At 36.8% G+C, this 24,756-nt stretch overlaps 1 protein-coding gene across 3 annotated transcripts in view; it reads right to left on the bottom strand.

The window, feature by feature from the left end:
* The window catches only part of ATP6V1A (ATPase H+ transporting V1 subunit A), a 46,681-nt gene that overhangs the window by 19,081 nt on the left and 2,844 nt on the right, over positions 1-24,756 (bottom strand). For all 3 annotated transcript variants that reach the window (XM_072613970.1, XM_072613968.1, XM_072613971.1), the window contains exon 2: positions 3,671-3,765. In XM_072613970.1, the coding sequence (XP_072470071.1) occupies positions 3,671-3,752 (82 nt within the window). In that variant the 5' untranslated portion in view covers positions 3,753-3,765. The remainder of the gene's footprint in view (positions 1-3,670; positions 3,766-24,756) is intronic.

Here is a 24,756-nt window from a genome sequence, read left to right on the forward strand (position 1 = left end):
TCCTTCTGATTAAACAGCACTTCCTCATAAGACCCCTATGGACACCTAGACAAAATTAAAATTCATTATCTCAGATACATAAGCAAGACAACACTGCCAAATAAAGCAAATTGATAGGCTGGTTCTTTTCGATTTTTGGGGAAGAGAGATGGGAAGAGAAGGAGGAAGAGACCTATTTTTCCAGACGTAAACTGAAGTAAGCCTGTTTAGTGTTAGGCCTACTGGTACATTTAGTTAAAACTACATAATAGTGAATGTTCAAGGAGGAATTATGGTAAAACCTAGGTTTAATATAAGCATTTTAATTAACTGTTAGGGTAAAACATTATCAGTTATGAAAATAGTCACAGATGCTGGTAATTAGTCTAAACAGCAAGTGTGAAATCAAAAATGAATGAACAAGAAGCATCTTCTTTTTAAAACTATGAACTAAAGACAAAAATTTTGATATAAAGATAAGAAAACAGAGGACTGTATGTGAACACACGAACTTGCTAGGTAATTTGTTTTTTAAGTGCATATTAAATTTAATGAGGTAGTAAAAAAAATGACATTTGTTTGTTTCCCTCTCCAGACTTCGTTTTCATATGATTTGTCCTTTATGACATCTCTATCATCATCAACTCACCCCACCACTACAACCTGCCCCTCCTCCTAATAAATACTGTCAAATAAAACAAATTAACATATTGATCATATCTGAAATGTGTCGGAGACGAGTATTTTACAAAAGCAAAGTTATTCATGGGAAATAGATTACAAAAAATTTTAAATCCATAAAACAAATGCAACAACTTTAAGTAACCTTATAAAAGAACATGAAAACATTCAAAGTCAACGCTTCACCTGGTTAGTAAACAAGGGCAAGGGAAGAGATGCGAACTTTTCCACTTCGGCTCAAACTCTACTTATGATATATATGGTACTGTATTTAATAACGTCTATTTTCGGATCTAGCTAGAAATGACAACTTAGGGATGGAAGGAACCTTTGAGGTCATCTGATTCAACCTCTTCCTTGTATAAAAAAGGAAACTGAGGCCCAGGAAAGGTAAATGCCTTGTCTTTTAAAGATCATGGTAGTAGTAACTAAGTGTCAGACATGGGGTTTGACTAGGTCCTCTGACCAATGAAGTCGGTGCTCATCTTTCCCTGTGTCCCATTCCACTACCTAAACTAGTTACTTTTACTCTGTCTTTTAGAGTCCAAAGGTATTTCTTCTTGACAAAGAACACTCCACAATCCGGTCATGCTGGCCTACTTTTGTTGCCTCTCAAATACAAAACTCTGTCTTCTCTTAATCTCCACCCCAGATGCTAGTGCTATCAATCACAGGGAAAAGGGGTTGCTGATTCCAGTTATGGAATACTTGTTATATTAGCTTCCATCTCCCTCAAGTTATTTCGTTATCTCTTGAGATCTAAAGGCTAAACTAAGTCTTCTTTTACTTTCTCTAAAGCATCTATAAGGACAAGTGGATATTATGTTTCCGGAGCTGCTTCATCTTGTGGTTGATGGCATCTTTTGCTTCTGTTTGTAATTTGTCATTTAAAAAATTTAACAGATCTCTTTTCAGTTTGCCCCATGTCGTTCTAACGAATTATTTTTAGAAATTTTGTTTCTTTGGTGACATTTATTTAGCCTTTTTAGGGTAAGGTTAGAAGGTTTAGAGGAGGAAGGTGCATAGGATTTAGCTAGGCAGAGAATATAAAGGAAAGTATGTCTGGCAGTAGAGCAAGGACAAGTATTGTGTGTATTAGGACGGCTATGAGGAACTTGGTGTCACTGGAGCAAGAATTCATGTAAGAAGTACAATGGAACCCATTTAAAACCTTGTTTAAATTTCTGTTAAAATTTTTTGTTTCCTATAAGGGACAATTCATTTAATTAAAGCTATTCTGAGAGGTCTTTGACAGCGGAAGTTTTTTCTCTTTAGCACAAAGAATGGTTAATTGTATCAGGGACTAAAAATTAGGTTTGTTGAATTAAACAGGATGAGATACTAACATATCTTTTGAGCATGAAAGCTGGAAGAAACTGTAGCAAAATTAACCTATGTCCCTTTGTGGTCTGATCTGGAAATCTAGAAATGGAAACTAAAGCCTGCCTTTTAATTAGCTAAAATAAACCAGGCCTGGCAAATAAATATATTGCCTGTGGCTGAGATAGAGACACCACAGTCAAGGGACACTGATGACAAAAAAGTAAGCAGAAAGGTTGAAGACAAACTGTTAGAGAGGGTTTTTTATTTTAGGTGAAGAAATACAATATACTAGTAAAATACATAATAAAGACATGTCAACAACAAGGTATTTGACAGTTTTCTAATGATAACCTTGTGGAAAAGACTGAGAGAAGTGGATTATATAACTCTATAGAAAGGTCAACTTACTGAGGAAAACAAAGTCCCATAGTTCAGTACACTGACTTCACAATGGCGAATGGAAAAGAGACCATGGGAAAGGGGATTTTGGCTGACTAACTCAGTATAAACCAACAGCATGATTCACCTCCTCCAAACCTCATAATGTGACCTTAAAACATTGGGGGCAACTAGATGGCACAGTAGACAGCCTTTCCTGGAGTCAGGAAGACCTGAGTTCAAATCCAGCTTCAGACACTGTGAGACCTTGAGAAAATAATTCACTTTACTTTATTTCAATTTCCTCAACTTGCAAAATGGGGATAATAATAGCATCTAGCTCCCTGTTGTAAGGATCACATGAGATAATATATTTAAAGCACTTAGCTTGGATCTGAAGGTAAGGTAATATTGTAGCTAACACCCTGCTCCCCACTAGTCTCCACTCTGGAACCTCCAAAGAGAACAGAGCATCTCTACCACATGTCAGAGATGGGACTTTTCCCATCCAAAATGGAAAGCTGAGAAGTCAGCTGTGGAAGGAGATACCAAGTAATCATTCCAGTGTGGATGAACAAAAAAAACCCTCTTACTGTTTCTATCTGGTTGTAAGGTAAATCTTCTAAGGATTGCTTTATTCTTATCTGTATTCCTAGCACTTAGTACAGTGCCTGACACACAGAAGTGCCTAATAAATGTTTGTAGTCTTGTGGACAGGCTTCTTCCTTTCTCCTTCTCCACCAGACATGAGTTACCACATAATCAATTAATGTGAGAGGCATTTGTCAGCACTTGGAGAAAATGAAGTAGACAGAAGAAAACCTAAATTTTTTTATTCCAAAACTTCTCAAACTCATAGGGTCCTAATTCCAATTGCTGTAATAAGTGACTCTCATTTTAACAGCTGAATAATTTTGAAGCTTCTAAATTTTATTAAGTATCTATTACATGCAAAATTTTTGGAGGAAAAAAACCTCTAAATCTTGGTTTCTGTCCTCAAAGACATTTCAATTTTGTTGTGAAGTCAAGACTTAAATAAGCAAATAATTAAATAGCTAAGACATTTAAAGAACAGTTCAGGACAATAAAGTTACATGAGCATACATCATTACTGCTATCAAAGTTCAGAGGAAGGAAAGATCACTGAAAGCTATGGTGGTCAGTGAAAGACTGACAAAGTAAAGCTATGGGCTGGTTCTTGAAAGACTCACAGGACTTGGATAGGTAGAAAGGATGCTAAAATATCTACTTGTAAGTGGTCCATGCATTTATATAAGAAAAAACACCAATGAAATGAAGCAGCACTTACCAGGTCCTGAGACTCCATACACATAGCCAAACACACTTTCATGCTCTTCATCACGGATTTTGGGTAGTTTGGAGAAATCCATTTTGTTAATTTACCTATACAGAACAAAACAAACAAATAGGATTTAGAGTTGAAAGACTCTGAGACACCATCCAGTTAAACTCCTCATTTCACAGATGGGAAAACTAAGGTTCACAGCAGTGAAGTCATTTGCCGAGGGCCACCAGAGAAGTAAGGAACAGACTGAAGATTTGAACTCAGGTTCCCAGGCCCAATTTTTTACAAGAACACTCATGTCTCCTATAATCAATTTCAGATTTCCCTTCTCTGTTATTACTTTCTTTAAAATTAAGGACAAAGTAGGGGTCTTAAAACAGTTAAAACTGCTTATTTCCCGACACAAATGTTTTTAATTACTGACACTTGTGCAGGTTTTGTTTTTTTGCTTACAACATGGTAATTTCTGAGTCACATCCTACCTGACGCTAACCTCATTGAATCTCTTTCAGCCTCAGTTTCTTCATATGTAAAATAGGGATAACAACAGCATCTATCTGACAGGGCTGTTGTGAGGATCAGATGAGAAAAATATGTAAAATAATACATACATATATGTGTGCATAAATAAATAAAAGCTAGACCTCTGATACTACTGCGTCACCTATGACACTTCCTTGTACAAAGAAAAAATAAGACTATGCAAAACAGATACCAATTCTAACTCCCAACACCAAGAGTTCCCTACTTCTCTATCACAAAGAAAGTATATTTCATTCCCCCTTCTCTAGGGTCATAATTACTTATTACAATGAATCTAATCTGAGCTCCACTGTCTTTCAGTGTTGTTTTCATTAATACCATTATAGCCATGGTTGCTTTAGTTCTGCTTTCTTTTCATAGAATTCTCCCCTTGTTGCTCTAATTTCTTCACAGATATTTCTCATGATGAAAAATATTGCATTGTACTAGACAAAATTATTCAGGAAATCCTCAATTAATGAGCACCTAACTTTGTTGCCATTTTTTTGCTATTTCAAAGTATTGTTATGAATATTTTGTTTTTATATGAGAATCTTTTTGTCATCAAATATACTTAAATAACACTATATCTAATGTTAACGGTAACTTTAGTAATAGATATCATAGCATTCGGTGAACAAGTTCATTGTCACCAGGGAAAGTACTAAATGAAAACTCCTAACCTGAAATTTGTCTAAAATATATACCACAGGGCTAGTGGCTATACTTATGATTTTACTGATATAAGGAAATTCCTGGGTGAGGAAAATTCCCTCTATCAAGGCAAGTCAGCACTTTCTCTGCAATCAGTTGCATCCAGCACTGAGAAATTAAGTGACTTGTCCAGGGTCACAGAGCCAGTCTATATGTCAGAAGTGGGACTTGAACCAGGTCTTCCTGACTACTCACTGCATCATGGCTGCCTCTAAAATAAAAATACTTCATTAAATTTTACCACTGTCTCCCTACTGACCTCTTATTTGTACAGAACCATAGTCAATGTCACAGACTCTGAAGTACGTCACACTGTTCCTATCCTCAAGAAATAATGCTAGAGACCTAGGGAAACCTCCTCATTTTACATGTGAGAAAATCATGATTTAGAAAACCAGAGATTTTAGAGCTCAGGAAAAGTTTCATGGATAAAGTGTGACCAGTGTAGTAAGGTTCTGAAAGAGAAAAATTTCAACCAATTGAGAGGAATCTATTACAGGCATGACAACTTATGTGACTAGTATAGGCAAATGCAGAGAGACCAGAGAAGGAAGAATGAGACTTGCAAAATGTTAAGCAGTTTACTTTGGGTGAAACACAGGTGTATGTGATGGACAATCATATAATCTCACAATTTTAAGGCATCTCAGGTCATAGTTTAACATTCACTTGTGCACTGCCAAGTCTCTAAAAAGTATCTCCAGTGAAGAAAAATTCACTGTTGTCAAAACAGGTTTAATTATTTGGAGGATTTTCTTTACATTGGTCTTACTAAATCTGCCTCTCTACATTGCTCCCTGGGTCAAGAAAGAAACATATGACAAAATGCCAGACGAACAGTACAGACAATAAATATTTTAACTTCACAAGAGTTGAGAGATTAGCTTAGCATTGTTGGGGAGAACTCATGGAAGAGATTTGAACTGAGCTGGAAATGAAGGATGCTTTTTCATTTTTTTGTGAGTCAGAGTATGACTGCTAGGTTGATGATTCTAGAAGAAAGGCATCTTGGGTCAGGAGAAAGGAATGAACAGAACCTACAGCAGCAAAGAAAAGCATGGAACATTTGGGGCAAAGTAAATAGAAGTAAAAGACTTAGAGGGAAGTATACAGATAAGAAGTCTGGAGAGGTAGGCTGATATGAAAACTTCAGAGGGCCTATATGGCCTTCATCTTGCAGGCAACTGGGTGCCACTGAAGTTTTTTTTTTTTAAGTTAAAATTAATTTTTTCCCCTGATCAGCAAAAATCTACTTACTTCTACTACTTCCTTCCCCCTCCAAAAAAAAAATGCGGGGGTGGGGGGAAACACCAATGCTTGTTACAAACATATATAATCAGGCAGAAACAATTTTCCACAAATATTTCTATGATTGATGTGGAAATTAGTTTTGCTTGACTATACATGTTTGTAACAGGAATTATTTTTTCCCTATCTATCTAGACATATTTCTCTCTATATCTGTATTTATATATATCTCATTCTTCACTTAGTCCTCCAACTCTCTATCAAGAGGTAGGTCAAATGTTGATTCATCATGAGTCCTCTGGTTGGTCACTTGTATTAGAATTCTTAAGTCTTTCAAAGTTGTTTGTTGTCATTGTACAAGCTGTTTTCCTGGTTCTGTTCACTTCACTCTGAGTCAGTTCATGAAAATCTTCCCAGGTTTCTTTGAAATCATTCTCTTTATCATTCATCACATTTATATTCCATAACTTGTTCACCCATTCCTCAAATGATGGACATCCTCTCCATTTTCAATTCTTTTCACTGGAAAAAGAGCTATAAACCTGTTTGAATATACTTAGGAGTTTGCTGTGCTTAGGATTAATACCTCTTTAATCTATTTGTCCGTCACTGTCCCTTCTTTCTCCTAAGCTGTTTCCCTGTTTTATGTAAAATGTATCTCTGCACCTAACAGTGTGTTTTCTATTATTCCCTCCTTTGAACAGGTCAGATGAGTGAGGTCCATGTGTTAGTTGCACAGCCCCCCCCCCCCCCCCACCTCTTTTCCCACTGAAAGTCATTTTGATCAATTACTTTTTTTCTGAGAGTCACTCCACCTCATCCCTATACAGGAATGGCCACACTATCTAACCTCATTAACACCCACACTACACAGCTCTAAAATTCCTTCTGGCCATAATCTTCTGTCCTTCTAGTTGTCCCCTGCCTCACTTGATAAACCTTCTTTCTGTCCTTACTTCCCCAAGTAGTCACTCTGTCCCTCTAAGACTTGGCCTCATTATCCTTCCTTCAAAATCTCTTTCAACTAGCCATTTCAGCTTTAAACTGTCCTTCAACCCTTGAAACTCTTGACACACTGTTCTATCCCTTTCCAAATTCCAGCAGTAGATTAGTTCCATTACATGCATTCTCCCCTTCTGTTAGCATGCCTCTGGGAGATGTCTCATACCTCATTCTCTCCTTTGCTCTGGTCTCAAAAGGACACAGTGCCATGTCTTCTTGTCAACACCAATTCCTCTGACTGTAACCCCAATCTAATTTTTTAACATCTTGATGATGAACTTGCCCCTTTGGGCATGTGATCTATCTTTCTTTTTTTTTCTCTTTCACTCATTCACTGGTTCCTTTTCTAATTGATTACCTCCATGCCTGCATCTCCTTACCATACCTTTAAAAACTTTCACTTCATCTTATAAGCCTTTCAAGCCTTATTCCAGTATCAAGCAAAAGCCTAAAAACAAAAAAACAAAAAAAACCCCCTCCATTTAAACTTTCTACCTCCACCTTCTCGTATTACTCACTTTTCAAGCCCTTACAATGTGGCATCTGTCCCTATCCTCCCTCTGAGGAGTTATCTCTATTAATAAATCTAATGGCTTTTTCTCAGTCCTCATGGTCATTATCTCTCTGTAATTTTCAACATTATTGACTACCCCTCCACCCTTGGTATTCAGGATGTAATTCTGCTATAGTTCTCCTATCTAGCTCATATAATAACAACAATAACAAGAGGCTAGCATTTTTATGGCACCTACTATGTGCTAGGCACTATGCTAATTACTTTACAAATTTTGTCTTATTTGATCCTCACAAAAATCCTTAGATTTTTATTTATCATCGATGCTACTATTATCATCCTCTCTATTTTATAGTTGAGAAAGCTGAGGTTAAATGACTTGGCCAAGGTCAAGATTACCAGATCTGAATTCTGGTTTTCCTCATTTTAGGCCCAGCCTTTTCTATTACCTACCTACCTATCCAAATCTCCCTTGCAGGTTCTTTATTCATATTTCAAAAGTACTGCGTGTACCCTTGGGCTCCATTCTAGGTCATCTTCTCTTTACTGATCAGATTTCAGGTTTAACTACCATCCTGATGCAAATAAAGTAAAACTTATACCCCCAGCACTTGTATCTCTTCTAGTCTTCATTTTCACAATTCAAACTACAAACTAGCTATCTCTGCCTGTCCCATATACATTTCAAAATTAAAAATTCCAAAAGAAAATTCATTATCTTTTCCCCTAAATGAACTTCTTTCTCCTAACTGCCCCTATTCAAGACAATACCATTTTTCTAGTCACCTAGGTTCAATAATTCAACCAGCCTCAATTTTTCATTCTCCCTCTCCTCCCCCCTCAACCAATTCCCAAGTATTATTTATTCTAGCTCAACATCTTTCACATCCATTCTTTTCCAATCTACTCATACCACAGACACCCTATTTCAGGATCTCATTATCTTTTCTGCTTGGACTATTTTGATAGCTCCTAATTAGTTTTTGTACCTCTTGTCTCTCTTTTTCAATACATCTTCCACACAATTGCCAAATTTTACATTTTCCACCAAATGCACAGCTTAGCTTTGTCCCTACCATTATCATCTTATTCTCTCTCCATCTGCTCCCCCCCCCCCCCCATTCCATTTCCCAACTGTGTCTTCACAGAGGCTGCCTCCATGCCTCCAATGGTCTGTTTTTTCATCTCTAGCTCTTGGAACCCCTTGTTCCTTTCACTGGGCAGTTCAAGTACTTCCTCCTTCAAAAGGCCTTTCCTCCCCAGTCCCAAGTCACTATGTGTTCACTTGCTATTTATCTGTTGATACCCTGTACTTACCTATAGAATGTAAGTTCCTTGAGGATAGGAGTCTGTCTTATTTCTGTATTTGCCTCCTTAAACACCCAGCAGAGTGGCTCTAGCACATAGTGTGATTCTAATAAATGTGTGCTGATTGACTGGTAGTGTATAGATGGATTTGGTAGTTGGAGGGCAGGGAAAGAGACCAAAGGAAGCATGGCCAACTCAGGGAGAGAACTGGTTTAGGAAGATAAAGATGACATTTGATTTTAGAGAACCAGTCTTAAAGTGATGATAGCAAGACATACATGAGGAACTATTTGGTGAGAATCGTAGAAAACACATTTTTCAGGAACACATGGCACCTTCACAAAACTGATGGCAGTGTTAGGGCTCAAGTGTTTGAATTATTAACTAAAACTATTAAGTAATCAGTAATCCAAATAATTTATTTGCTTTCATCTTCTCTTAGGGGAGAAGTGAGTTAGCTTACTGTCTAGAATGCTTTTTTAGTAGCCATCTGATTTGTAGCCTTTTTTCCTTCTCTAAATCCAATATTGTAGTCCACCAATTAGGTGGGGAGTTGGGGTGGAGAAGAGAGACAGGGATGATAAAGAAACAAGTCATTTCTTTTTCCTCTTTCCTAGGCTTTGATATATAGCTGTAGCCTTACTTCACAGAATAAACTGCTAGTCTCATGGTAATTCCCCATATATCCCTCAATCATGAAGAATGGAAAGGGAACCATTGTATTCAAGCAACCATTCAAGCAACCTCCTTTGCTTCTTTTCGGAACGGTTCAGGTTGCTGTTCAACTCTCTGAACTTATTTAGATGTGACAACTCACAAAACAATCCCGAAATTTATCTATGCAGAAGTTTTGTTAGTTTCAAGGTTCAACCCACTCCCGGACAAGACAGGATCTAAAAAAACAATCAAGCCCCAATCACTGGTGCTGTTCTGGATAAGCTAGAAGATGACATGACAAAAGAAAATAGCAAAATTAAATTCAGGATTCATGTGTTGCTAAAGCACCAATAACAAGACTTCAAAGCAGTCAACAACACTGGAAAACCAAAAGTTATATACAGCAACAATTTTGAAATATCTCACTCAAATCTACTCTGAATCAATTTATTCAATAATATCAAGTATGTAGTAAGAGCTTATGTGCCAAAGGGGAAGGAAGGAAGCAACATTCCATGTCCTCAAGGAGGAATTTTTTGAGGATGAGGAGGGATAAAGGAAGATAACATTTACATAACAAATAAAAACAAAATAAATACCAGGTACTTTTGCCAACAAGCAGGGAACAGAGAAAGATACAAGCAGCTATAGTGACCTCAGACACTTATTAGCTATGTCACTTAATCTCTGCCTCAGTTTCCTCAACTTAGCACAGTGCCTGGTACAGAGTAGGTACTTATACATGTATGATATTTACTAACTTCTACTTGATGTACAGGTACTAAAAGTTTTCAATCTAAAAGAAAAATTGTTGCCTCTTTGAAATCTTTGCTCCAACACGTAGCAAAACGCAGTCAGGGTGACGCATAACTCTGCAGTGATAGAAAAACAAACTTGTAATCATAAAATAAATGATTCCTACCTTGCTTAGGAGAAAAAAAAATGAATTCAAGTCTTACAAAAACAAAACCCAACAACAAATCAACCTACATTCCACCTACTTACAAATAACTGTTATTCTCCCATTTGTAAAGAGATTTAAAAAGCCTGCAGCTGAAGAGAAATTTCAGCAGTACAACACTGAGAATCATGTGATCTAAAGAGTCAATCATCAGCCTCACCTTCACAAAATCCGACATAACTTGAAATGACAATTCACAGGGCCAGAGGCCCACTTTATTTCCATTTTGCCATGCCGGTTCCAGAATTTGGAAGCACTATGTATGTTCTAACTCAGCGGTGTCAAACTTAAATAGAAAGGCCCTACAGGTCACATATGACTCAGAAAACCAGAAATTAACAACATCTATTTTACATTGTATCTATTTATTTTGTTAAAACATTTCCAAATGACATTTTAATCTAGTTTGGGAGATTTGTGGGCTGCAATTTGATCCGTGGAACAGATCCTTTCTAGATACATCCTCCCTCACAGGCAAATTCTCAGATGATATGGGCTGTAGGTCAAAAGGATACTGGCATGGTATGACGGAAAGATCACATCGGACTTGAAATCACCAAAGGATAAAGACACCACTGATCTGCTTACCAGAACATAATTTACCCTCTCAGGCTACTCTCTCATATTTAAAATGTAGATAGCTCCTTTCAGAACCAATTTCACAAGGTCGTTAGTGAAGAGCAAAACTGACATCGTATACAAGCTGCTTTGTAAACTTCATTGCTCATAATACAAGTTTGACATAAAATGTCCCTAACAGACCATCTATTCACCCACAAAATCCTTAATCCAGTAAAGTAGTTTAAATAATTTGGCATATTTAAAATTAACTTTACTTTAAAAGAACCTTTTCCTTAAGAGTTTGAAGAGACTATTAGGTGTCACTATGTGCCATGCATTGTGCTAAACGAAGGGGAAACAAAGAAAGGCAGGAAGAGCCTCTGCCCTCAAAGAGCTTCCCGCACATAAAAAGAAGCTGGAGGGGGAGGGTGGAAGAGGGGGACCAGGAAGACTCTCAGCCTGGTGGGAAAAGCTGAGATGGTTGCTCAGAAAGCCCTGGTGAAATATAGGATGTGAAAGGACCTCTCTGGAAGTCTCCAATCAGAGGAAGGGGGAGATCCCCAGGTCAGGGGGAGGGTGGGATATATTTACAAATACTGACCAGATGTATTTCAGAACTGACGAAATCTTGCAGGAAGATGAGTTACTGACAAGAGACAATGATGAAGTCAAGAGATCAGCTATATGACAAATGAAAGGGGAAGAAGTACAATCCTGGGGAAAAAATACTAGATTTGGCATTGGAAGATGGGGCTCAAATCTGACTTCTGTTACTTACTACCTACCAAACTGACGTGAGAGACTGCAAAAGTTAAGTTTCCACAAAAGTTATTATTAGTTGATGAAGTCATTGAGAATAAAGCAGATAATAAGAAGGCAGGTGGACTCAACCAATAAGAAGAGAATGGCCTTCAGAAAATTACAAACTTTTTGATAAAGGAACCAAATCTACAACTAGCTGGAACTAGCCAAGGAAAATGACCTAAAGTTACCTAGAGAAGGCTTTCCCTCACTGCACTTGCTTAATGAACCTCATGTATATAAGCAGACACCCTGCATAAAATTATCCCTCCATTTTCTGATCATGGGTCCTATGTTAAAACATGTTTGGGAGGGGGGAATCATACTATGGGTGGTTATGTAATGGGCATGTAGAGAAGATGGTGACCTAATGGAGAAGAGGCCAATCCATCTACTAATGAGAGGATCTGTCCAGAATTAACAGTCTGTATCTAACATTCCCTCCTCCTGAAAAGAGGGTGGGAGTATGCTTTGGCCAAAGTGTTCAATTCCTCCAGACTCTGCTGTAGTAAATTTTCCTTGATACCTTATTAGTGTCAAGAGTGTCTCTTATTAATAGGTGGAAGAAGGATTTGACTTTTTCCCCTTTGGCCTCAGAAGTTGCATGGGATCAAATTTAGGCTTCATTTTGGGGGGAGGGGCATGAAAGGAAGGGGACAGAAAAACAAACAAACCACAAAACCCAATTAACCACTGCAGTTAGCTTAAGTAGAGGGCCCAGATGGGATTTAAACAGCACTATACTGTGATGAACAATCAAAACAGTTTTGTGGATTTTTAAATTCAACAAGTATTTGTTAAGTACACAGTATGTGTCAGACACTCACAATGTTAGGTGCTTGAGATATAAAATGTAAAACAAACAAGCCACTTTAGTCCCACAAGGAGCTGATATTCTATTGCAGTGGGATACTGAATACAACATGCACAGAGACATAAATACAAAATACAGACGGACAAAATAAATGTGTGGGGGATAGCACTAATTTGAAGCTATCAGGAAAGGCCTCTTTTAGGAGCCGGTGCTAGAGGGAACCAGAGGCTACAAGGACATTCAGGACAGCCTGTATGAAAGCCTGGAGGCCAATCTGGAATGACTAGAATCTGTGAGGGAGAGTGAAGCACAGAAAGTCAGGATGGAGGCAGACTATGAAGGGCTTTAAATGCTAAAAATGATCCAGGGTTGGGGATTAGCAAGGGTATAGTTAGTAAGGATCATTTATAAAACCTAAGATAACATTAACAAGGAGAATGCCTCAAATTGACTATTTAACAAACTGTAATAAAGCAAAAGGAATTCTCCCACTGACTGAGTAAAACTACTATCAAGGGGTGGCACCAACAAATCCCTCAGATTCCCTTTAAAATTTATGTGTGGTTTCTGACCATTCAAACAGTCAAGCAGCATAGGGAAGCAGAAATTATGCTGTATGTAAGAGTCAGGAAAGGCCTGGATTCAAATTCCAATCCATTATATTTAAAAGCTGTATATATTATAGGCAAGTCACTTGGCTATGAATCAGCCAGTTTTCCGTTCTATAAAACAGGGATAATTCCAGTAGAATCCATTTCACAAGGGCTGCTGCTGGAATCAAATGTGGTAATGTATAGAAAGCACATGGCAATCCTAAAAATGGTACACTAAATGGAAGTAGAAAACTGGAAACTGGAAAAATGGAAGTAAAAAACGGCTGAACCTATATCACCTTACATTTTAAATCATGCTTTAACTTTTTAATAGTGCAAAACCAGAAGAATCTAGATTAATTCTGTGGGGACTTGGGACAACTTCTGAACCCTTTTGAGAAACAGCTCTTTAGGAAATACCTTCACACACACATACGCACATAGAGAGAGACTAATGCACAATTACATCAAAGGAAATTTTTGCAAAAGGGTTTTTGCAGAGGCTTGTAGTAATCCAAATTATTTATATCAGTTTTTATAGATTACCAGTGTGAACGCAGTTATAATTTTGTGGAGGAGGTAGGACTCCCACAACAAAAGGAGCTGCGGCATTAAATGTCAATGACAAAAACAAGATTTTTTTGGTAAAAGTTATGTGGGCAAAAATGTTCAAAATTAGCTTATCATTTAACTCTGCTATATCTGGGTACAACAGAAAGGAGCACTGGGTTTGGAGTTTAAGGACTTGTGTTAAAATACTGGCTCTGTTAGTCACTGCCTAGATGACACAGAACATGTAAGGCAATTTTCTTACAAATAAAGTGACACAAAGACAATGTCAAGTTGAAACAGAAAAGGATCCCTGAATGCTGCATATTAACTAAGAAAACCATAAATTAACATGATCTAGGTTGTATTATATTTTATTCTCATTTATTTTGTTAAACATTTCTCAATTATAATCTGGTTTAGGCAGCACTTGGGAGTTTTGTGGACCTTGAGTTTGACATCTCTAGACCAGAGGACTTCCAAAAACCCTTCTCTCAATAAATCTATGATCGTATTAAGGCGGCAGTTGAAGAAAAACAGGATGTATCATCAGGACCTCATGACTAGACACAGAAACTACAAGTCATTCAAATGGCGAATTTCCAAACTCTTAACTTCCTTTTCCAATAACTACAAGAATTCTGAGTATAGAAGAATATATAAGCGTTTTAAGGGTATACTCTTTCTCCCTCTATATGTATATGTGTTTAGTGATTTAAAATATAAATATAGACATTTCAGTTAAAGCTGTGTATCAGAAAAATTACTTGAGGGGAATATGAGTATAGAAAATAAATGAACAATAATGGCAATTTATAACAAATAGCTCAAAAAGCTTTCTAGATATTTAAAATTCTTAGGAGGTAAAGAAGTAGAAGGATGTGCTTTGGGGAAAATTTAGATTAGAAAGGTGATCTGCCAAGAAGCACTTAATGATTAAAAACTGGGTACAGAGAAATTCAAATTGGACTCTGAGGCAGGAGACCTAGGGTCCAGTCTGTTATAGGGCCTGTTAAGACAATGTTTGATGTATTTCATTTTGTAGTGCCTGTGATCTCTATGACTTCCCTTCTTATGTGTTTGAGGCTCTAATTTTGCTTTTTAGAATTCTGTAACTGCAAGTGCTATCCTTCACCCTGAGGAATAGAAATGATTCAATATTGTTTGCTATAGAATATGCATGTATATTTATACATAAATTATTGATAAGGCCTTAATCCCTTATTAGAATCTTTGTGTAATAAAAATTTATTAACTGTCTCCTGTGGAACCCGAATATTTCACGTATAGCCTTTGATTCATAGCTTGAGACAATAAACTAAAGGCAGTCCAGTCCCAGACAGTTTAAGACAATGGTGTTAAAATCCAGGCATGTCGATTTAGAAAACCGCAAAAGAACATGATCTACATTGTATTGAATTTTTACTTATTTTGTTTAAACATTTACCAAATACACGTTAATCTGGATTAGGCTTTATTCACTAAACTACAGTGACTGATCCCTAATTTGGATTCTTTACCATATTATCCCCTTACACCTAACCTCTTGGTAAAATTGGGTTTAAAAAAGTTTTTACAAAACAAGTCTTTCATTTCTATGACAAACATTTATTTAACAACCAATGTGTTAAATTATGGGATTATGTTACCTGGCTCATGTAAAGGCTATTCTCCATAAGTAACTGAATTCAACAAGCATTTCCGTGTTCCTACTGTGTATAATAGTTCCTACTATGTGCCAGGAACCACATCAAGGGCTGGAGAAACACATTTTAAAAAAGTAACAAATAATCCCTACTTGCAGGAACTTGACATTTTAATAAATTCTAACAGTGCATACTGACATTGTTTATTTTTTCCTTCTCTTTCTAAAAAAAAAATTATTATGAGTTTATAACATTAAGTTCCACAAGCTTTTGAGTTCTAAATTTTCTCCCCCTTTCTCTTTTCCCCTTCCCCAAAATGGCATGATTGTTTTTTTTTAAGATTATTAATTGTCTCAAAAGCTGATTTATAGCAATGCTGACATTTACCCTTAACTAAAGGCTGGGCACAGATCATATTTTAACTTTCTACAGATTTTTTTTCTACACAGAAATTCTACTTACCCAAATCTACACATTTCCTGATAAGAATCCTGTCATATGATTAGGAATCAGGTGACCTAGGTCAAACTTGTAAAACAGTCTCTATGCCTCAAGGGCAGAAATCATTTCTCAGTGGCTTACCAGACTTAAAAACTTAAACTTAATGTTTTAAGTTCATGGACCCCAAGTTAAGAATCTTTGGACTAGATTATCTTTAAGACCCTTTCCCAATTTAACTCTATGATTCTACCAACTTAAAAAAAATCTGGTATTTATGTTTTAATTTCTTCTGGCATTTTAAATGTTAATATCCTTCTGGCATTTTAAATGTTAATATCCTAATGACCTAACATTGTATTTACATATACAAAACAGAGAATCCATGCAATTATCTGGACGATTTTTTTAAAAATCTAGCATGCTTGAAATAACCAAACAACCATAAAAAATTAAACTGAGATCATTCAAGTGCCCAGTTTCATACGTTATATAGCAGCTTGGGAGAGCCTGAGACTCTCAACAAAATGTAGTAGACTTAATCAACATGTATTTATTATTATGTGACAGATGCTGGTTACAAATAAAACAAATGAAACAATACTTGCCAAAGTTTATAAAATAGAGGTGAAACTGACCAAGGTGAAGTATCCGTCACTTCATGTCCCCAGGCAAATGATTTTCTGAGTCAAGTTACAGAATAATTCCCTACACTGCTGAAACCATAGGTCAAGTCCCAAAGAAACAAAACCAAACCCACAGATTATAAATTTATTATTCTTGACAGAAATTGTGATTGGTATTTGTGGAACCTCCAATTTCATCCTATTGGAAATTCCCTGGGCCCATACAGAATGGTAGTTCTCACATCTTAAAGTCTGGACAGGCCAAACTTGGGGTGCGAGAAAATGAAGATATGAAGTCTGTTAAAGAGATCACGGCTGGATTTTAGAAATATGGTAAATATCATTGAGAGAGAGAGAGAGGGAGAGAGAGAGAGAAAGCTTGGCAGAGAATAAATTAGCCAAGGGGACAAGAAAAGAAAACTCATTTTTCACCTGAGGAAAATGAAATCCAGAAAGGGAGCATTACCTGTATAAGGTAATATAAGTGAATTAGTGACAGAATTCGGACTTAAACTCCTAACATTCACTTCAAAACTCTTTCTACTATACACACAGACACTAAATTCCCTCAGAATTTGCAATATATCAGAGGATTGCTAAAGAGGTTTACTTTGATTTAAACAAAAAAGATAAAATACTTTATACTATTCATGTGAAAAAGGTAGACAGATAAGGCCTAGATAATAAAACAATTGGGTGGATTCAGAATTGATTGGTTTGTCTCATTTGTCTTCAATGCTTCAAGGTTACTTCCATTGAAAAGTTCCAGAAGAATATTCCCATATCTAAACTAGTTAACATAATTAGTTAACATACCCAAAGAGACACACAAGGTCAACAAATCTGCAGATGGACCCAGTGATGGGGATAGCTAACTCCCAGGAAGACAAAACTTAGGATCCAAAAGGTAGCACAGAACACTCTGATTCTAATAAAATAAAATTTGACAAGGATAATGTAAAGTCTTACACTTGGCTCTAAAAAACAATTTCACAAATACATGATGGGTGGGGAATACTTAGACAGCAGTCTGTCTGAAAAAGATCTGAGAGGTTTTAATGGACCACAAATTGAGTCAGCAGTGTGATACCACAGCCTAAAAGGCCAACCATTTATGTATTCATTGGAATAGTTTCAAGGAATAGGGAGGTGATGGTCCCTTTGTATCCTGCCCTTCAGACTACATAGGAAGCATTGTACGCATGTCTGGGAAACACAGTTTAAGGAGGACAATAATGAGCTGTAGTGAGTGCCTCTAGAGGACAGCAGTCCTGATAGGTGAAGGGAAAGTATATAGAGAAACTGGGGTTGTTTACTTTGGACTAGAATCAACAGGGCAGGGGACATGTTACGTAGAAGAAGGGATTTGAGTCAGGTTGTCTATACTGGGCAGAACTACAAGTAATGGATGGAAGTTGCAAAGGGGAAAATTTCACCTTAATGCTGAGGAAAACTTCACAATTAAAATTAAATGCTGTTATAAGGTGGCAGTTGGCTCCTCCAAGCTGGGTGGTGCAGTACGTAGAATGCTGGATCTGGAATCAGGCACACTCTGATTTAAGTCATACCTTAGACACTTATCAGATGTGTGACCCCGGGTTTAAACTTAAACTGTTCAGGGATTCGGTTTCCTCATCAGTAAAACTGGAAAAAAATAGTACCCTACCTCCTAGGGTAGAGATGAAGATCAGTAAAGAGCTCTGTAAATCTTACAGCAACGTAAATACTACGTATTCTTCGTACTATAAAGATCTTTGGAATCTCCCTTGGGGCTTTCAGTGGGAATAGCACACAACAGTCACTTAGCAAAAGTTTGTTGAATGAACTCTCTTATTGTCTAATGAACTAATACTTATTTGCCTGTGCAATTCTTTTAGCAATTTGAAGCAGCAAAGAACCATAGAGTTAAGAGTTGGAAGGGGCCTTGGAGATAATCTAGTCCAAGGGTTCTTAACCTGGGGTCCATGAACTTAAAACGCTGTTAATAATTATACTTCAATAAAAGTTTCCTTTATAAATCCCAAGTATTTCATTCACTCAAAAATTTTTTTTTCTTACAAAGGTTTCCAGACTGCCTGGATCACAAGAAAGCTTAAGAATCTTTGCTTTAAGAAAGATACTTTAAGAAAGTGTCTCTGGCACTTTCCAGCAAAGGTAACTGAGGCCCAGGGAGACTGGATTACTTGGCCACCATCACACAGGCAGAAAGTAGTATTACACTGCTATTTATCTGTTTCCCCATTCATTGTAAGCTTGGCAACTTAGTCTATGTCTCATAATAATAGTAATAATTGCATTTATATAGCACCTACGATGTGTCTGGCACTGTGCAAATGGCTTGATAAATAGCTCATCTGATCCTCACAACAATCCTGGGAGGTGCTATTATTCTTCTCATTTCACAATTGAGGAAACTGAGGCAAGCAGCAGTTAAATGACTCACCCAAGGTCACACAGCCAATAAGTGTATGAAGACAGATTTGAACTAGAGCTAGGGCTCTATCCTTTGCCATCTTTCTGCCTGATAACACTTTGTATCTACAGGGCACTGAACAATCATATTACTCTGTCGAGCCAGTGAAAACTGGGAAGTCACATTTGAACTAATTAGCTATCTTCTCAGTATGTGTCTTATTCTCTTCAACTAGACAGTAATCTCCACGAAGGAAGAGAGGCTTCTTTATTCTCCTCAACTCTGCAGCTCTTAACATGATTGTCTAGTGTTACAGAAACTTAAGAAAAGTCATTGATTTGATATTCTGAAGAGGAACTCTTTAATTCAATGAGATGTATCCATAGGGACAGGGATTGGAACTGGAATTTCTTTAGGAGAGGGAATCCAATCCAAAGAGGAAACTCCCTCACTCAAAGAAGGCCTACACCTTCCCTACAACTTGGAATCTCAGGGAAGGAGGTGGCTTGGTATGGAGAAAGGAAATGACTTGCCCAGGGCAAATTAAGAGCTCCCATGTATTAGAGGCAGCTCCCCTACACCTAGCTGCCCCTCAATAAGCAGTTATTGCATTAAATATTTTTAATGTAATTACATTATTTGTTGAAAAACAAATAGGTTTCAAATATAATATACCATTATCCAATATTCCCAATTAATCTGCATTCTCATCAATAGAATCATTATCTCTTTTTTATAGATGGGAAAATTGGACATAAAAGAAGTTGAGGGGCCCAAGCTGGAAGAGCTAGTTTAGTGAGAGAAGAAGTGTTAAGAGGCTACTGAGTATAAACCCCTGAATTCACAGATCCAAGGAGATGAAGCTGACAAAGTTTGGTGAGACTTCTGAGGTCACACAGCTAGTGAAGGTCTCAAAGAGGAGTCAAATAGGGGTCTGCCCTCCTTTGCCTTCTGAAGCAAAGACAGTGTCTCTCTATACCCTGTGACCTCGATCTGCCTCTGAGTACCTCAGTTTCCTCCCATGTAAAAATTAGGTTAAATTAGATCATCTTCAAGATTCTCTTTGAACGTGGACATTTTCTGATTCTTGAAGCACAGCGGCAGTTGAGAAGGCTGCTGTAGACAAAATGCTTCCAGAGTACATGAGGCAGAAACTGGAGTTAGAAGAATGTAGAGAATTTGGAAAAGACAGAGGGAAAGAAGGAAGGGATATCCGAGACACAGAACACTGCGAGAGCCATAGCTCAGGGCTACAGCCTGGCCATGGGACCAATGAAGGGACCAGCTCATTGGGGAAGAAATTACATACTAGAAAATATAAGGAAATAATACTAGATCAGTTTTCTGGGAGCAAATTACAGAGCCTAAAAATCCTGAAAGCCAAATGCCTGGTGCAATTAAAAGAATGCTGGATTTTCTACCTCTTACTACTTGTGCCTTTTTTACGTCATCTGTAAAATGAGTATAATACTTGTACTAACCTGACAATATTGTTTTTGAGGATCAAATGAGATATTGCACAAAAGCATTTTGACACCTTTAAAACACCAATCAAATGCCAACTATTATTCTAGAGACTGTCCAAGAGGAATGAAATGATGAAAGGGATATGCTAAGAAGCTTAGTCTGGTAGCATTAAGCATAATGGTTTCATAAAAACGGCCACTTCAAAACATTTTAAAATGTGAATAGTTCAAGTCAAAAAAAGTTTAAATTTCTATTACATAAATGCACTGGGGTATAGTGAAGATTTTTAAAGGATAGTACCCACCTTTAGGAGCTTACTCTCTTTTGAGGATGGTGGTGGAGAGTTCTGACTTATATAAAAAGCATAATACAAAGTACAGAGATCAAGAGAGGCAAAATTAGGTATCCAAATAAAAAGAGCTCTAGAAAAACCTGGGAAAAGAACATGAAGTAGTCTAGATGAGCCTGTCTATTAATTTTATTTTAATGCTATTCATCAAAGTTAGGTTACAATGAAAAAGGGACATCTTCCTAAGGCTAAGGAGTAATTTGAAAACTTTCTATTAGTTAGGAGTGAAAGATGAGTCCAAGCTAGGAAATATATTCTAGATGAAAAAGATTTTCAACACAAAAAAGTACTAGCTATTTATCATTTCAAAATGTGTTTACAGAAAAGATCAGAGGTTAATAATACTTCATCTGAACATAATTTTCAAAGTTTTAAATATCTGTGTGCGCGTGTGTGTAAGTCTTGGGTACATCACAGGATCCAGTATACAGCTGGGGCAAAATAGAATTGAGAAACATTTAAGAAAATAAATAACACACATAGAGGTCATATATACATACACATAAGGTCAATTTGCCCAGATCTACTGACTCCAAAACTAGCCCTCTCTCTGTCCCCTATAGAAAGTTGTGTGCTCTTCTCCCTTTGACTCTTAAACCTCTGTTTCCTTAAAAGCTCAGCAATGGTGCCAATTCTTACACAAAGTCTATATTGTGAGGTGGTTCCGAAGTTGCCAGGATTCCCCCACTCCAATATCTTATTTTATATACTACTGTGTATTTCCTTATCTGTGTACATGTTGTTTCCCCCAGAAGAATTGTAAACTCCTTAAGAGTAGGTTATTCCTTTAATTTTTGCCTGCCATAGTAGATGCTTAATAAATGTTTGTTTAAAAAGTACCAACACTAAAGAGAACACCAAAAATTGCTTTTAATAGACTACATTACTAATACTTTTCTCAGGAGTACAGTGAAACACAAACATGTGACAGTTCATTTAAACTAACATTTGGTCTAAATTCAAAAATTTTCCAAGCCAAAAGAAAAAATATAAAAAACCCAGATAGACTAATTCTTTTACAGGAAATGGAAAAATCTAGTTGGGTTCAAGTATTTAATTTTCCTTATGTGTCTAACTCATATGGTGGTTGTGAGGATAAAAATGACATTTAAAAACGCTCCAAGTAGATAGTAAATTTTAACTTAAAGTTTGTTTTTTTCTTACTGTCCAACAGAGTGCTTAGAACACAGTGTTTTTTTTGACTCCAAACCATAAAGACCCATTTTTGTAAAATGCCCAGCTAGCATTTTTCAAAGTTATCCAGAAAACTTGTTTTACATTGATATTCTCAGGGTTTGGTGGTTTTTTTTTTTTTGCTTTAGTTTCTTTGCTAGATATATATATATAAACAAAGGAGGGAATTCAAGCATATGTACATATGCATACATGTATCTCTCCCACTTCCCTTTCCCCAGTGGTTTAATTCAAAATTCTTCCATGACTCAGTGATTAAAGCAAAAATAAACCACTGGAAGTTGAAGGTCCTGACTTCCCTTGGAGACCATGCCCATTTTTCAGTTTCAGAGAATCCTAAAATGCCAACCATCAAACATACATGAGTACAGGTGACTCAAGCTTCCAAGGAATAATAACCAATATTAATACAACACTTAAAAGTTTGCAAAATGCTTTCTACACATTATTTGATCCCCAAATATAGTATTCTCCATTTTACAGATGAGGAGTTGAGGCTCACAGAGGTTAAAGTGAATCATCTAAGGTCACACATAAGCATGGCTGGGATTCAAACTCAGGTCTCTTGATTTTAAGAACCATGTGTTCTTTCCACTGGTTATCAATCTATTTTCCCCAAACAAATGGCATGATAATTTGACATTTTGTACTGAATTTTGTATTATTGTTTGAATACGTATAAATTTTTATTTTTGATTAATTTTCCCTGTCTCATCTCAAACAGTAGCATAGATTGTATTATAGATTTTCGAAATGTTTCTACTAAGCTCACTCAATAGCCAAGTCCATATTTGACAGTACTCTTAGTTAATATCAAAACAGCAAAACACCCAGAAAGGAGTTTTAATAGCTCTGAGTTAGCATATTTTTACGGTATTTTCAGGTTCAAGCTGATATATTTGTGGGTTAATAGTTGTTATATAGTCTTTGGTGTTTTATCCTCCAATTATATGTGCAATTGTTTCAATTAGTGACGATAAACTTTCTGTACCTAATATAAAAAGTGTATCACATAATCATGATTACCATTACCATGATTGTTAGGAATGACTAACGTGGATTTTCTTATACAATTAATTTGGCAGAAATATTGTGAAGACTTATGAAACTCCATATGGAAAGTGGTTTGAATTCTAATTAGAAAAAAGCATGGTAACTATAAGTACTTGGAGTATCCAGTTAGTTTAGTGCAGGGCATGGTTCCATTCCAGTTAGTTTATCACAAAGAAAAACTCAGGTTCCAGTTCAGAAGTTCCACACCCCTAATGCCAATCAATTGTTTTACAAAGCAAGCTATATATTACAAGGTGAGAAAAGGTAGATGATTCAAGTCAACACTTCTAGAAAATCAAGTCAAACCACCCCTCCCAAAGATAGTCAGCACAACTACACCTGACCTATGAAATCTCCGGCAGCTGTTAATGTTAATTCTAATACTAGGTTGTTCACCTCATGTGCATTAAAGTATTCCTCCTCGTCCCCCAGACACCTTGTATGTGACCTTGGGCAAGTCATAATTCCCTCCAGGCACCAATTATTTTATCTGTAAATTGAGAAGGGAGAAAATAAGATACCTTCTAACTCTACAACTTGAAGAGTCAGACTTGACTGATCAACTAAACAACCATAAACTCTAAATCTATGATCCTATTGATAATAATGAATAACACATAATAGAACTGGCTCACAAAAAAACTGCCAAAATGGATCACAACTGGGTTACACAGAAATTCACTGGAAGAGAGATTTTGTGTAGGAATGTGTGCACCTATCTAAATACTTCTCCTAGTAAAACACTAATCAGTTGAAAAGTATCTTTTGGTCAGCAATACAAAAACCTATGTAGCCATATGTATCATGGGGTTTAGATATTCATATCCTCAGGGGTTCAGGGATGATACCCTCAGGTCACATAAATATTGGCCTATAAAAAGAGTTGTATGGCTGGGCTGTGGTGAAGTACACCAGCAATCTCTGCTGGGTGGGAGGCTGAAGCTGGTAGATCTCTAACTCAGAAGTTCTCAACTGCAGTGAGTTAATCATGCTGATTTAAAATATTTTCCTTTATTCCTCTATCCTAATTAAATTTAACACAACAAACATTATATATAATCCTAATGACATCAGTCAGATTGAAATAGCTTTTCTGGTCATACTGCTTTTGTCTCACTCAGTCTGCACTGCTTCAGACCTTTCAGAAACCTTGAGGTTTTTTTGGTGGAGATTCAGTTGGGCAATGAATGATAACACTTCCCTGGATATGAGGGATTTCTTTTGTCCTCTATTTAGAGGTCAGGGGAGACTCTCTAATTGTAGGTTCTATCTCTGGCACATACCAGAAGAGTCCTTTTCATACCTGAGGGAAGTTTGGTTATAGAAGTTAGGGCACTAATTTTACTTGTCAGAACATGTCATCAAACTGAAAGGGAATTTGCCATTATGGAAGGAGGACTGATATTAAGAGTGAACACTTGTGTTCAAGTTCTGTTGCTGACACTTAACTGGAGATCTGGCCACAGTCAAGTCACAGGTAACTCTAAAACTCCACAATGGCTTCACTTAGTGATCTCAGCTCCCACGGATTTAACTATCATCTCTATTTATCCAGACCTACCTTCTCCACTGACTTGAGTCTAGCATCTCCAACTGCTTTACAGACATCTTGAACTGAATGTCTATCTTAAACTCAACATGTTTAAACACTCCCTCCAT

The sequence above is a fragment of the Notamacropus eugenii genome, chromosome 5 (genome assembly GCF_028372415.1).
Source record: "Notamacropus eugenii isolate mMacEug1 chromosome 5, mMacEug1.pri_v2, whole genome shotgun sequence".
Classification (NCBI taxonomy): domain Eukaryota; kingdom Metazoa; phylum Chordata; class Mammalia; order Diprotodontia; family Macropodidae; genus Notamacropus; species Notamacropus eugenii.